The 12,440-nt window shown below is 48.5% G+C and overlaps 2 protein-coding genes across 3 annotated transcripts in view; one reads left to right on the top strand and one right to left on the bottom strand.

Moving 5' to 3' along the window:
• The window catches only part of EFCAB14 (EF-hand calcium binding domain 14), a 41,250-nt gene that overhangs the window by 3,198 nt on the left and 25,612 nt on the right, over positions 1-12,440 (top strand). The window lies entirely within an intron of this gene.
• On the bottom strand, positions 890-7,964 carry CYP4B7 (cytochrome P450, family 4, subfamily B, polypeptide 7). 2 transcript variants are annotated; one of them, XM_004936774.5, is made up of 13 exons: positions 7,694-7,964; positions 7,376-7,517; positions 5,643-5,687; positions 5,244-5,371; positions 4,742-4,854; positions 4,496-4,647; positions 4,209-4,315; positions 3,266-3,456; positions 2,791-2,924; positions 2,323-2,387; positions 1,785-1,867; positions 1,337-1,554; positions 890-1,137 (listed from the first exon to the last, which is right to left on the bottom strand). In XM_004936774.5, exons 1-12 carry the CDS (start codon positions 7,877-7,879, stop codon positions 1,386-1,388), a joined length of 1,515 nt encoding a protein of 504 aa, XP_004936831.2. In that variant the 5' UTR covers positions 7,880-7,964; the 3' UTR covers positions 890-1,137; positions 1,337-1,385. The 2 variants fall into 2 exon arrangements, with proteins under 2 accessions (XP_004936831.2, NP_001316439.2); NM_001329510.2 differs by having other exon boundaries at positions 890-1,554.

Below are 12,440 nucleotides of genomic sequence, written 5' to 3'. Positions count from 1 at the left end.
CCCGGACCCTCGAGGATGTGGGATTTTATCCTTTCAAAGCTGGGGAGGGGGGGAGGAGGATTGAGGGGGGCAGATCTTTGAGAGCAGCGTGAGCCCATGGGTGCTGCAAGGGTGATGGCATCACCACCTCTGTCTGCATGCAGTCCCTGTGCCTCAGCTTCCCCGGTGCTCGCTGTGCCCTCAGGAAGAGGGGCAATGACTCCTCTTCCTGACCCTAACAACCCTCCCCCCCCTCCCGAGCCCATAGGCAGCGCCAGGCTGTGCTGCACTCAGAACCCGGGGGCTGCCTGCAGAAGGGCGGATTTGGGTTTTTCCCGGTTCTCTCAGTGCCCCCCAGCGGAGCGGCGCGGACCTGCAAGCTGAGCTGGGGAAAAGGGGGGTCCCAAGGCCGCCCCCCGCCCCCCAACCTCATGGGGTGGGCACAGAGAACCTCCCCGAGCCGTCCCCTAAGCCCCTCCGGCACCGCTCTCTGATGATGGCGCTTTTGCCTTTCACTCGTGTACTGAGCGCTCAGTTCTCAGCCCACGCAGGAAAAGTCTTGGGACCAACCCATGCTTTGTTTCTGCCCGTGGGTTTTTGTCATCGCCACCGCTGCTTTTGTTCTGCTGCTTTCAAAGGCAGCTTGCTGTGGTTATTTCCTTACCACAGAAAAGCTAACATGGTGCAGGGCGAGGGCTGGGTGTCCCATAGCATGGGAGTGCTTCGAGCTCTATTCTCAGGGCATAAAACTCCTTCAAGTAGCCTTTGTGGCTTGGGGGAATGCAATGCCAGGGCTGCACCCTCCTGTGCTGTACAACAATGGGTGCAGCTCATTCCCAATGAAGCTCAAGTGGCCTCATCCTCTCCCACTGACTGTAGGTGCAAAAGCATTCAAGGCCACGCTCGCAGACCAGCTTGGCAAGGCTTTATTCACATTTTGGAGGAGAACGAGGCTAAAGTGGTGGTGCTGAGGGCTTTCTCCAGGCTACCCACTGTCTGAACACCCTCAGCTCCAGGAAGTTCAGTGTCAGGTTGGGAAAACCTGCTGGCCTTCATTTCTGCAATGCCAGGCACGATGCCAGCCTGCAGCTCATCAAGGCAGGGCTCTTCCCAGAGCTTAATGTGGAGGCGCTCAGATAGAAATCCCATCAGGGCAGACTAGAGATGAGGAGAATACAGAAGATCCCTGCTAACCCTCCAAGAAACCTCAGGAGTGCTGTTCCTGAGGCAAGGAGGGGACTTGAGCCTGCAGGGCACAAGGTGCTCAGTGTGGGGTTAGTGGGGGTAAGACATAAGGTGGGTCTGGTGGGTATCCCCCTCCCTGGCCCAGGTGTTCAGGAAGGCTACAGGTTGGCACCTCTGGGTGAAGAGTGGCCTTTGGGAACTGCTTGTGGCACCTCATCAGGTCAGCAAATCTTTTTCAGATGCAGGTGGATACCGCTTCTGGACTTGAGGATGAGCTGCTGTGTCAGCATAGGAGGCTTGGAGGCATTGGGGAACAGCTCGAAGCGGAGCAGGGTCAGTGCCAGAGCCACCTTCATCTCGTTCATAGCAAACTGCTGCCCAATGCAGTTCCTGGGGAGAGGGCAAAGGCTCAGGTTGAAGCCTGCAAGTTAATGAGACCTGCATTCCCAGTGCCTTGGGTGTGGGAAGTGCTCTGGAGCTAGCAGAGCTCAGTAGACATCCCATCATGGAGACTCTTTGAGATGGCAAAGCCAACTTGACCCAGGGGTGCTGAGGGGATTAGGATCCAGAGCACAACCCCACGCACCTATGAGGAGGGAGAGGGATGAAGGATTTCCCACCTGGATCCAGCAGAGAAAGGCAGGAACGCATGTGAATGCCTGTGTGCTGAGTTCTCAGGAGAAAACCTCAGGGGATCGAATACCTGTGGGAGCAGCAAAGGCCGTTTGGTCAGCATTGGCCCAAGCATGAGCAGCAGCAGGTTCTCTGGTCCCCAAGGTAGGACTGGAAGTGGCCTTTGCTGCTCCAGGGGAGCTGCAGCTGACGCTCATTCATTCCTCTGCAAAGCCACTGGATGGATGAGAAGGGGGTGCTGGTGGCTTTGCAGATCTTCCCCTTGGAGATATCTCATCAGAGCTGCTGAAGGCAGGCAGAGTAGCTCCGTGTCACCTTGCATAAAGACAAGCTTTGCAAAGCCTTTGGGGTGTTTGGTAGCAGCATTTAACTTTACATTTACACACGGACCGTCGGAATAAAAGGCAAAAAGAACACCCACCCTCCCCAGAAATATGGCATGGAGGTGTGAGCTGCCTTGTTCAAGGACAGTGATAGCCTGGGCTGTGAGATCATCTCCCCATTCTTGCTGTGAAGGTGACATACCTCGGGATCTTCCCATACATCCCGGTTCCTGTGGATACCAAATATGTTCAACGAAACCTGGGAGCCTGGAAGTGAGAAAATACTCATGATGTGAAAATACTCATCATGTGAAGGGTGAAGACTGAGAGTGTTTGGGGGACGCCCTCCCTCCCTGGACTCTGCTGGGGCTGTGGCGGAGGATTTGGCAGAAACATTTTCCAGCCTGTCCACATGGGTTAGCTCTGAATCTTTCCCATGGAAGAAATAATGGTCTCAAAGCTGGGCCCCACTCTGGTACTGATGGGTGAACACCTACTCTTGGACACGATCAGCATTATGCAGGTTCTGGGCCCTCACCATTCACCCTTCCAGGCTCAATGAGCGTGGTGGCTCTGTGCAGCCTTTTGGAGAGAGAAGTAAGACTGGAAGCCCCCCAACCAGCCCCCTCCACCCTTGTGATGGACAGCAGCAAGAAGGATGAACACAGACCTTCAGGTAAGCTGCGCCCATCAGAAAACGTAACAGGTTTAGAGAGCCTTCGGGACACTGCAGGGACGGGTGGGAACAGGCGCAAGCTCTCCTTGATGCACATGGTGCTGTATGTCATCTTCCCCAGGTCCTCCCTGAAAGCAAACCAGGGCTCAGGCTATGCTTGGTGGCAGCAATGGGGAAATGAGATATTAAATCATTAATGTTGAAAAAAGATGTCTAAGGTCATCCAGCCCGATCTGTCCCCACCATGCCCACTGACCATGTCCCTCAGAGCCACATCCCCATGGTTCTGGAGCACCTCCAGGGATGGTGACCCCACCACCTCCCTTGGCAGCTGTGCCATTGCATCACTGCTCTTCTGGAGATGAATTTATTCCTGATATCCAAGCTGAGCCCCTTCCCCGGCACAACTTAAGGCAATTACCTCTTCTGAAAAAAGCTTCAGGTAAAGAACTCAGAACTGCTAGCTCACCACTCAATGGTATCCCGGTTCCCCATGATCCCCTGGATCTCCTCCCTGCACAGTGCCTGGTGCTTGGGGTGCAATGCCATGCAGTACAGGAGCCATGAGATCCCACTGGCTGTGGTGTCGTGCCCCTCAAACATGAATGTGTCCACCTCAGCACGCAGGTCCTCATCAGACAGGCCAACTCCATTCTCATCCTAGCAAAGAGGAGAATATATCATTCTCATGCTCTCATTAACTGGGCTAGCTCTGTTGCGTGTAAAAACAGCCCTAGATGCTGAGAAAGAAGGACCTGGTTTGGCTTCTTTTGTATCTCCTTGTATACCAAGAGCTAAGCCAGTAGAAACTATATCCAGTATACGTGAGAACAGAGCTGTTGGTTGCTGACTCTGCAGTCAACAGAGCTGGGTTTTATTGCAATACCAGCTCCTGGCCCTTCAGCAGGACAGCCTATTGCAGGACAACCCATTTGTTCCTCTGTTACGTTTTTCAGTAGTTTGGTTTCTTTTGGCTTTTGTTTAAGATGGTGGCACAAAAGAAAGCAGAAGCCCCACAAAGAGCAGTGAGCACAGTGTCTTCATCCTCAACACCAAATGGCAGCTTCTGTCCAGAGTTTCTGAAGGCATCTGTGAAGGTAAAACTACAGAAGGCAGGGAGCAAAACCTCCTGAGAGAACTGCAGCCAAGGCGGCCTCCTTGTATCCTCCCCAAAGGTCTTTCTTCGGGTTTCTGATAGCCCACACCTTTCAAAATAGGAATGGACTTGATGGAAGTGAACAAGGAAGGTGAAATTCTGAGCTATTTATGTTTGCTCACTGCATCCCACACATCTTTATTACCTTTCCTTTCTGTCCACCTTTCCCCAGGCTAGGAAATAGGGATGCTCGTTCAACCCTTGTGCCATGCAAGTACAATCTATGGTATCTGATGGGATTATGTCAAACCTTCACCTTGGTACAAAGAAGAATGTCCAGAAAATCCAGGTGTCTCTTCTTCCGGATCTTGTCTAGCTCCTTGTCATTGGAGAGCAATATCTTTCTTTCTTGTATTACTTTATCTATGTAGAAAAACGACCAATGTTAGATGCATCCTGCCAGAGAGCTCACAATTGTTTGTTCAGCCTCTTGGACCCTGTTTAATGTCTAACTCTCTGGCCAGTGCTTTTTGTAACCCCACTGAGCTGCTCCAGATGCGAGTGTGCAAGAGGTGCAGCTGGGAGAGCAAGGAGCAGAAATACCTGTGTGGGCATGGGCCCGCCTGCAGGCATCCTGAAACTCCCGGCTGCTGTGAGTCAGGTCATAGAAGGCATCTTGGTAGGAGAAATTCTGTATTCTCTTGTTTATGAGGTAGCCCAGGTCGAAAACGGCTTTGATGTAAGTGTCTGAGTTGCTGTAAGAGGTCGAGGTCAGAGTGTGTGTTAGCAGTGCAAGTAGATTAAACAGGGGCACTCGCTGTCCCAGGGTTGGGAAGTTTGTGTGCTGACCTCTGAGTCTGGCAGTTGGCGTTGTAGCTGAAGGCGCATTTCATGATGCTGTCCAGCGCCATCAGGCTGACGTCTTCGAAGAGCTCTACTGACTTCTTCTTCTCCCATTTATCCTAGTGGTGGAGAAAGCGTGAGGAGAGACAGACTTCCAGAGCAGACTCAGCCACAGTACCATCAGGTCATGATTCCTGTCCCTATTTCGATCCACACCGCTAGTTATTGTCTCCAAAAAAGAGGCCCTAGTTCACTGCATATCCTGTGAACGTAATCAAACCGTTCTTTGCATTTCTTTTTCTGTGTCTACCATTGCTGGGCTATGAACAGATATTCTCGCTGTGGCTGATTTCATTGGGAAGCAGGTGGAAGAGAGAATAAGTGCAACAGCCAGAGGAAGAAATTTCAGAGAAACAAAACTGAAAAGCAAATTTAAGAAAATAATTCCCCCCCACGCCCTCAGATGACAGAGCTCTAGCAACCATCTAAGCCTCTTCCCCCCTCTTACCAACATCACTTTGACTGAGTCTGACATCAGGGACACGTAAGATTTCAGCACATCATAGTGAAACGCTGGAGTGAGCAACTTCCGATGCTGAAACCATTTGGTTCCACTCAAGACCAGCAACCCTTTGCCTGTAGACACCAGAAACAGCCATCAGCCACCCCACTCTGCTCGTGGCTCCAGCAGCCTCACTGCTGCTCATGGCCAAGCAGCAGGTGATGTTCAGGGCCTGGGGGGGGAAGGCATGCTGCTCAACGATGGGGACAACTCCAGTGCTAATGCTCACTGCCTAACCCTCCTGCTTGCATGCTCTGGTTTTAGGATGGAAGAAAGTGAAATAAAGGAAGAGGATAATGAAACGTGTGACGCGGCTTATAGGCTTAATGGAAGAAAATTGCTCACCAATCCATGGAACTAAGAACTGATAAGGTACAGGAGGCTTGGGATCTGTAAAACAAAATAAAGGCCAGAACAGTATAAGTGGCTAATGAACACAATGTATCAAGAAAATTCAGGATAAACTGCCAGTAGAATCCCTCCTCTTTATCACAGTGTACGTAGGTCGCTCCAGAAGTAATGCCTCCTATTTATTTCCAGGGAAACTATAATAGCTACAAAGAGCACAGTAACACTATTTGATAGAGCAAATTCTCAGGTACAAATCACTATTCTTTCAACTCTGTCACCACCATTAACTGTGCATTTTTGCCAACAGTGAACAAGAAGCCTGCATGCCACGCCTGTAAAAATGGAGGTGACCCACTGTTTCACAGCTGCTAGGATGGCATTATTGCTTTTCATCAGCCAGAACAGATGGAAGTCAGAAGGTACCAAATCTGGACTACACAGTTGGTGTGGGAGGAATGCCTGCCAAGACTGGCAATGTACCCCACACTCTTCAAACTGGCACATGGCCTGATATTATAGTGTTACAAGAGAAAGGTTGTCTTCTTCTCAAAGTTCAAACATTCAGCATAGTGTCATGATAAAGAAATCAGAGCTGATGAGTTGTTTGGGTTCCAGGAAAACCAGAAGGATCTCCCCTTTCCTGTTGCAGAGGACAGTGCACATCACTGTACGCGCTGAGGGTTGCATCTTGAACATTTTCTTTGATGGGGAATTCACATGGTGCCACTTGCCACTCCATGGACTGCTGTAGTGACTTGGGCTCATAGTTGTGACACCATGTCTTGTCAGTGGTAGTGACGTGATCCAGAAAACTATCACCTTCAGCCTCCTTTTTTTGTTCAATAGGTCCTGACAAACTTGCATGTGGTGTTCTTTCTGTTCCTGTGTAAGCACTCGTGGGATCAACATGGTGTAAACTCTGTAATATTCCAACATTTCCACCACAGTTTCCAATGCATTGAAGCTAATATTCAGCTCTGTATGCAGCTCCCTGGTTGCAATCCAGAGATGAACTGATTGAGACAGTCTTAATGTCATGGACTGACAGCTGTGCTGGCCATCCAGAATGTGGCTTGTCTTTCACACTGCTGTCACCGCTGCTGAAATGCACCACCCACCTCACTGTGCTCACATCCACTGTTCTCCACAAACATTCAGCAAGCATCAATGAATGTCAGCAGGTGTCAAACTCGATTTTGTCATGCTGCCTCTCTACTGCCATCTGTTGCACGGCGACAAAATGTAATGGAATATTGGTGGGAAGGTTCAGCATATACTGCCATACCACGAACATCCTCTTCTGATGGTATGGGCCAACGTAATAAAATAGGAGGCATTACTTTTGGAGCTGCCCTTATAGAACTAGTCTTGTTTCCATGTGTAAAATACTCTAACACTAGAGGTAAAGTTTAAATGTGATCTTCTACATCTATGGCCTCAGTGAACACGGGAAAAATATGTGTGGAAAATAAACAGCCATGACAAATCTCAAAGCTGAGAAGAATGAACGTAAGTCCTTGGGAATCCACCAAGCACAAACAACTCCACAAAAAGGAGCAGAGAGAAAATCTTGAGTTGTCTTCTGAGAGCCATCGCTCTGCCAGGTCACACACATTACTGCATTTAGTAGGAAGCACAAATATCGTGGTGGCTGATGCTGTAGAAGGACATGCTTCCCAGGGAAGAGTGAAGGACTGTAATCCCCAAACCCAAGAGAAGAGAATTACCTCCTCGTCCAAGTATAGTCTTGGCATATTCAGGATGGTGGACTATTAGAGATGGCAGCACTGGTCCAAACCATCTGGGAAAGGCATATGGGTATTCTTCTCCCAGTGACACTAATAGATTCAATACTTTGTCACCAGTTATCTGCAACGATAGTGAAGCAGAAACTGAATTCAGGCAGAAAAATAAGGATGTGCAGGGAGAGCAGACGCTAAATTTATCTTTCTATGGAAACCACATGCAAGTTGTCTCCTCCTGGGAAACAGAGAAAGCAGATGCTGGGACAAACCCACCCCAGCTGAGCCCAGCTCTGTCCTTACCAGATGGTTGTGGCCATAGAGCCAATGCGCTGGGGGACCAGGAAATGCTTCCAGGGCTTTGAGGATCTTCTTCCTCCCCTGATAGAATCTGACCACCTTCAGTAGGACAAAGATGACACCAAGCACCACAGACAGCTGCAGAATGACAGCAGAAGGTCTGGCTATGTTGTCCAGGAGAGACACCATGCTGGCCTGAGTCTGGGGTGCCTGACGCTGCCTTGTTTTCCCTGCTTCTCTTCTACAGCTCCTTCAGCGGAGCTGGCAAAGTGCTGCTCATGCAAGGTCTGGATGAGTTTTATAGCAGAAGTGTACCAATAAGCAGTGTGTCAGCTTGACCCACAGCCAGAATTCCTACAGTCCCCGTTGACCCTTTTACCCACTTGCAATAACCTGTGGATGGAAATGGCTTGTTAGCAAACACCCTGTAAACATTTACTTTTTCTGAAGGTTGTTACATCCCAACTGTGAATGAAAATGCTTGCAGCAGCACAGAACTCCATCTCTGCCCCCTTCACATACGCCCAGGTAGATGAATGATAAGGGCTAGTAGTCCCCAGCGCACCCACATGAGGTGAGAAGCATACAGATTACTTCTCTCTGACTGATCCAGCCACCCTCAGCTGTAAAAAACAGTGCTCTTAGTGACTGTAACAACACACAGCTGGGCTGTAATCAAAGGAACAGCCAAAACCTGACCAGCACACAAGGGATCGTGATATGCTTTCTAAATGGTCCTATATAGATGAGACAGGAGACAAAAGCATTGCCTTGAAGAGTTGACTGTCAAGACATAAGTCAAAGAGCAGAAGAGCAGCAAAAATAGTTGTCGTAAAACTGAGGTATGCATAACCTGAAGGGGAGGGGTGATGATGTGATGGTGTTCACTCTACAGTCCTGGTGAATCTTCCTTTCCCTGCCTGCAGGGCTGGGGGAGGGCTTGGGCTGAGAACTTGCTACTTTTGGCTTATTTCTGGGTGTACTGCAAAGACAGGGATCCCAGATGGGCTGAAATAACTTCCCATTTGGGTGTTTGGATATTATGAGGATCAAATGGGTCATCAGCTGCTGGACCTGTTAGTCCAACATGCTAAAGCATTGGGGCTCCTGAGTTGTGTGGGTGTTTCTCTTTGACTTAACACGTCTCCAAAACAAGGGTCTTCAGATGGATAGACACTTTCCTTTATCATTTAGCCTAGCTTAGACCACAGCCAATTGAAACCCATGGTTTCTGCTGGTAGAATCACTTTACTGAATGCACGCAGCCCTAGTCAGAATGTTTAAACCTCGGAGACGGAAAGTTTATAAGAAAATATCCCACAAGGCCCACTCTCCAGGTATTATTTGACTCCATAACAATATCTGAAGGCTAGTAAACAGGGTGACTTTTCCCTCAGCTGGCTTGTGAGCTGTTTGTTAATGATTGCAATGAGTGCCCTTGGTACGGGTGGTTTCACTTATACTACAGTCTCTGAGCTATCCACCTCTTGTGAGAGCTTGCAGGATAAACCTGAGGGCTTCTGGGGGGGGGGTACTTTTGCTTTGACTTGAAAGATGTCACATTTATGAGCTACTCTAAGCCTGTTCACGGGCTGCCAACACTCTTGCTTGTCTTCCAGTGTTGTATGCAACACCATGAATCTTCAGCATCTCCCTAGAAAAAGTGCTGGGGTCATTTCCTCAGCTGAGATAACTCAAGCTAACTGGACTCTTGTTAGCATGATGGGAAGATGTATTGCAAAGAGCTGCACCCCTGGAACCTCCTTTACGATGATGTCTCTGGTTCTTCAGGCTAGGAGGAAAAAGAAGGCTTATCCCCTGGCTGGTATTTGTCATTGTGCTTTCTGCTGTGTCATTGCTACATGCTGCATGGTTTGACCCAGAGCCTGGTAAATCATTAGAGCCACATCAACCAACTATTCTGAAATTTAAAGAAAACATCAATATTTTTTTGTAAGGCAAAGCTGAGGGTTAAACTGTTGGCTTGGATAACTCCTATGACAGGATAACTGCCATGACAAAGCAGAGTGCTTTTCACACACTTGGCCAGCTTCATGATGCTCATTGTATCTTGCAATCCCCAGATGGATCTGTGCAAACGTTCAGAGAGTGGGAAGTTGTTCAGGAGGCTGAAGATTGCAGTATGTCAGGTCAGGCATTCCTTAGGGAAGGAGTTCATCCTACATTCATCCGTAGCCCAAGCAGGAGAGACTCAATTTGTTTTTGTGCTCCTGAGCAGGAGTGACCAACTCCAGAGATTTCATGGCCATAGAAGATGCATCTTCTCTCCTCCGCCCAGCACCTCCAGCTCTTCCTGTGATCATCCTCCATCATCTTCAGTGTTGTGATTAATAGGTAATTAGGAGAGGAGGCACTGTGGGCTGATTGGCAAGCTGGCTGGGAAACCAGATGAAATCACTGAGAGGATTTGGACAGATCTGTCGTGATTCTTGGGGTTAACCTTGAAGTTCTAGCAGTCGTGCTACAGGAGACCCCATTCCCAACCTCCAATGCATCATAGACTCTATCTCTCCTCCAGGTGACTTTACCTCTCACCTAGTTCTAAAAAAGCCTTCAGACTTGTTCAGAGCCCCTCTAGGAAATCAGCCCATCAACACTCAGCCTCTCCTCTGGCCTTATGCACGAGTATGGATGGGAGAGAGAAGGGGAGGGGATGAGGACCTGAGGGCAGTGGGATGGCTTCTGTGGGTCATTTGTGCTGAGGACCTGTGGCACATGCATAGAAGTTGGGTGCCTTGCCAGGGTCATGTAACGGATGAAGAGAGAGATGGGGGCTGAGCCGCTGGTAAGTAGCAATGGAGCTGTTTTGGGGTGTCCTATGACACCTACCCCATTACCAGAGTGACTGATCTGGGCCTGCAATCCCCTATAAAATGGTAGAGAAATCACCCAAGCCTCACAGGGACCTGTCTGGGGAATCACTGGCATGGAGTCAGACTAAACTTTATAATCCTCTAGAAATTCTCACTGGGACAAAGTTCCTGGAAAACGTGTTCGATCATAGATAACTGAGCAGGGTGGATTTTTACCCATCTGGTTCCCTGGTAGTTATTAAATAACCAGTATCAATTGCTGAGCATGGAGTCAAGGATACTTGGGTTGTCTTGAAGGTCAAGTGAAAGAAGAGCCTTCAGCTAATAGGGAAGACAGCAGAATGACTACACCCTCATTTATGGGGATTTCAGGCTATGAACGTTGAACGTCGCTCTCAGGGTTTTGGGAGTCTTCCCACTTGATTTAGACACCTCAAGAGAAGCGATGACTTGGAGCATGCTGTTAGCATCTGTTGCAGAAGGTCTGCGCTGCCAAACAGGTGAAATTTAGGTGGCAAATTGGTATTTTGCCCCTGAGCTTGACGTTGCAGCAGCTGCTTCCCTGGGTGTGCCTGTGTTTATTCAGGTAGGAAGAAGAGTCCAAGCCATCTGTCCCTGTGTATTCCTGTAGTGCTTAGTGCTGAGAGACAAAATGTAGTTGTGTTGCCAACAGGAATAATGTTTCAGGCTTCCTAACACGTGATATATGAGGATATGATGGAAAGAGTTCAGCAAGTGTCGTAGAGTAATGTGAGCTGTCTGGATCCCATCTGACCACACACATCTCTAGGGTGACTTTATGTTTGGAAGCATTTAATACTGCTGCCTTACAACTATGCTGCAATATTTATCTAATTTACAGGCTGCTCCCAGTGTAAAATCCCAGTGGGGTTTGGATGGGGATTGCTGGTAGCACCTGACATCAGGTTTGCACTGAGAGCCACATGGGTCCCGTGCAGGGACCGCATCCCCTGGGGACAATGTGCCACCCTCTGTGCTTGGTGAGAAGGTGACACCAACAGGCTGATGTGGGTTAGTGAGAGATGGGGCTGTTCAGCTGTAGCAATGAAAGAAGTCCAATGAATACATACCCTACTGCACTCAGCAGAGCCCATCTCTTGAGAGCTAGTTAAATTAGTTATCTAAAAGACTGAATCGGGCAGTCCAAGGTTAGTACATCATCTCTGCAATTGCCCTTTTGGCAGAAAGTAGGATTAAAGAATGAGGTAACCTGTCTGCATCTAAAGCTTGGCAGTCTTTATGATTTTTCTCATTTTGCATTTCAGAATATGTTGGCAAGGTACATTTTGCAGTATGTGCAGTTGCCTTTATGCTTGAATCTCAGAATAGAGCTGAAGGACACTCATTTCATTTAGTGAAAGGAGATGCAAGGGAAGGTTTTGGAGAAATATTTGTATTTATGTATCCAGGTTCGGTGTTTGCTTTGATTACAACAGCAGGATATTGCTGATTCACATTACTGTTATGGTCCTCTACCTCTTCAAAACACTTTTTTAGAGAGGCTGCTGCACAGCCAGCTGTCTCCTTTGAGGTTTTGTGCAATGCCTGCATCTGTCTCTGCACTCTGTGTGTGCCCTTACAGAGCTGCATCCTCATCACTTGAGCACTTTTTCCTATTTATCAAGATAATTTCAAACCTTCATACCACCCTTCAAATTGCTTGCAGGCTCTCCAAGTTTCATAACATCTGGATTTTTTTAATAAGCATTCTCTCTATTCCATCATCACAATCAGCAGTAGATTGAGGAACTTTCAGTCCCATGCTTAACAACCTCAGTAAAACATTGGTTCAGGTTGGATATTAGGAAAAAATATTGTCTTGGAAAGAATGGTGATGTGCTTGCATAGCTGCCCAGGGAGGTGGTGGGGTCCCCATCCATGGAGGTGTTCAGAAA

The sequence above is a fragment of the Gallus gallus genome, chromosome 8, assembly GCF_016699485.2.
Source record: "Gallus gallus isolate bGalGal1 chromosome 8, bGalGal1.mat.broiler.GRCg7b, whole genome shotgun sequence".
Lineage (NCBI taxonomy): Eukaryota > Metazoa > Chordata > Aves > Galliformes > Phasianidae > Gallus > Gallus gallus.
The sequence above is the reverse complement of the archived record's forward strand: the minus strand, read 5'-3'. Positions and strand labels throughout refer to the sequence as shown.

What these genes read in the sequence shown, in the direction of transcription:
- CYP4B7 (NM_001329510.2), bottom strand. Translation starts at nt 7,879, where the DNA reads ATGGTGTCTCTCCTGGACAACATAGCCAGACCTTCTGCTGTCATTCTG. An exon ending in ACTCAGTCAAAGTGATGTTG is followed by an intron (nt 4,855 to 5,243) that starts GTAAGAGGGGGG and finishes CTCCACCACTAG; the next exon opens with GATAAATGGGAGAAGAAGAA. An exon ending in AACCGGGATACCATTGAGTG is followed by an intron (nt 2,925 to 3,265) that starts GTGAGCTAGCAG and finishes GTTTGCTTTCAG; the next exon opens with GGAGGACCTGGGGAAGATGA.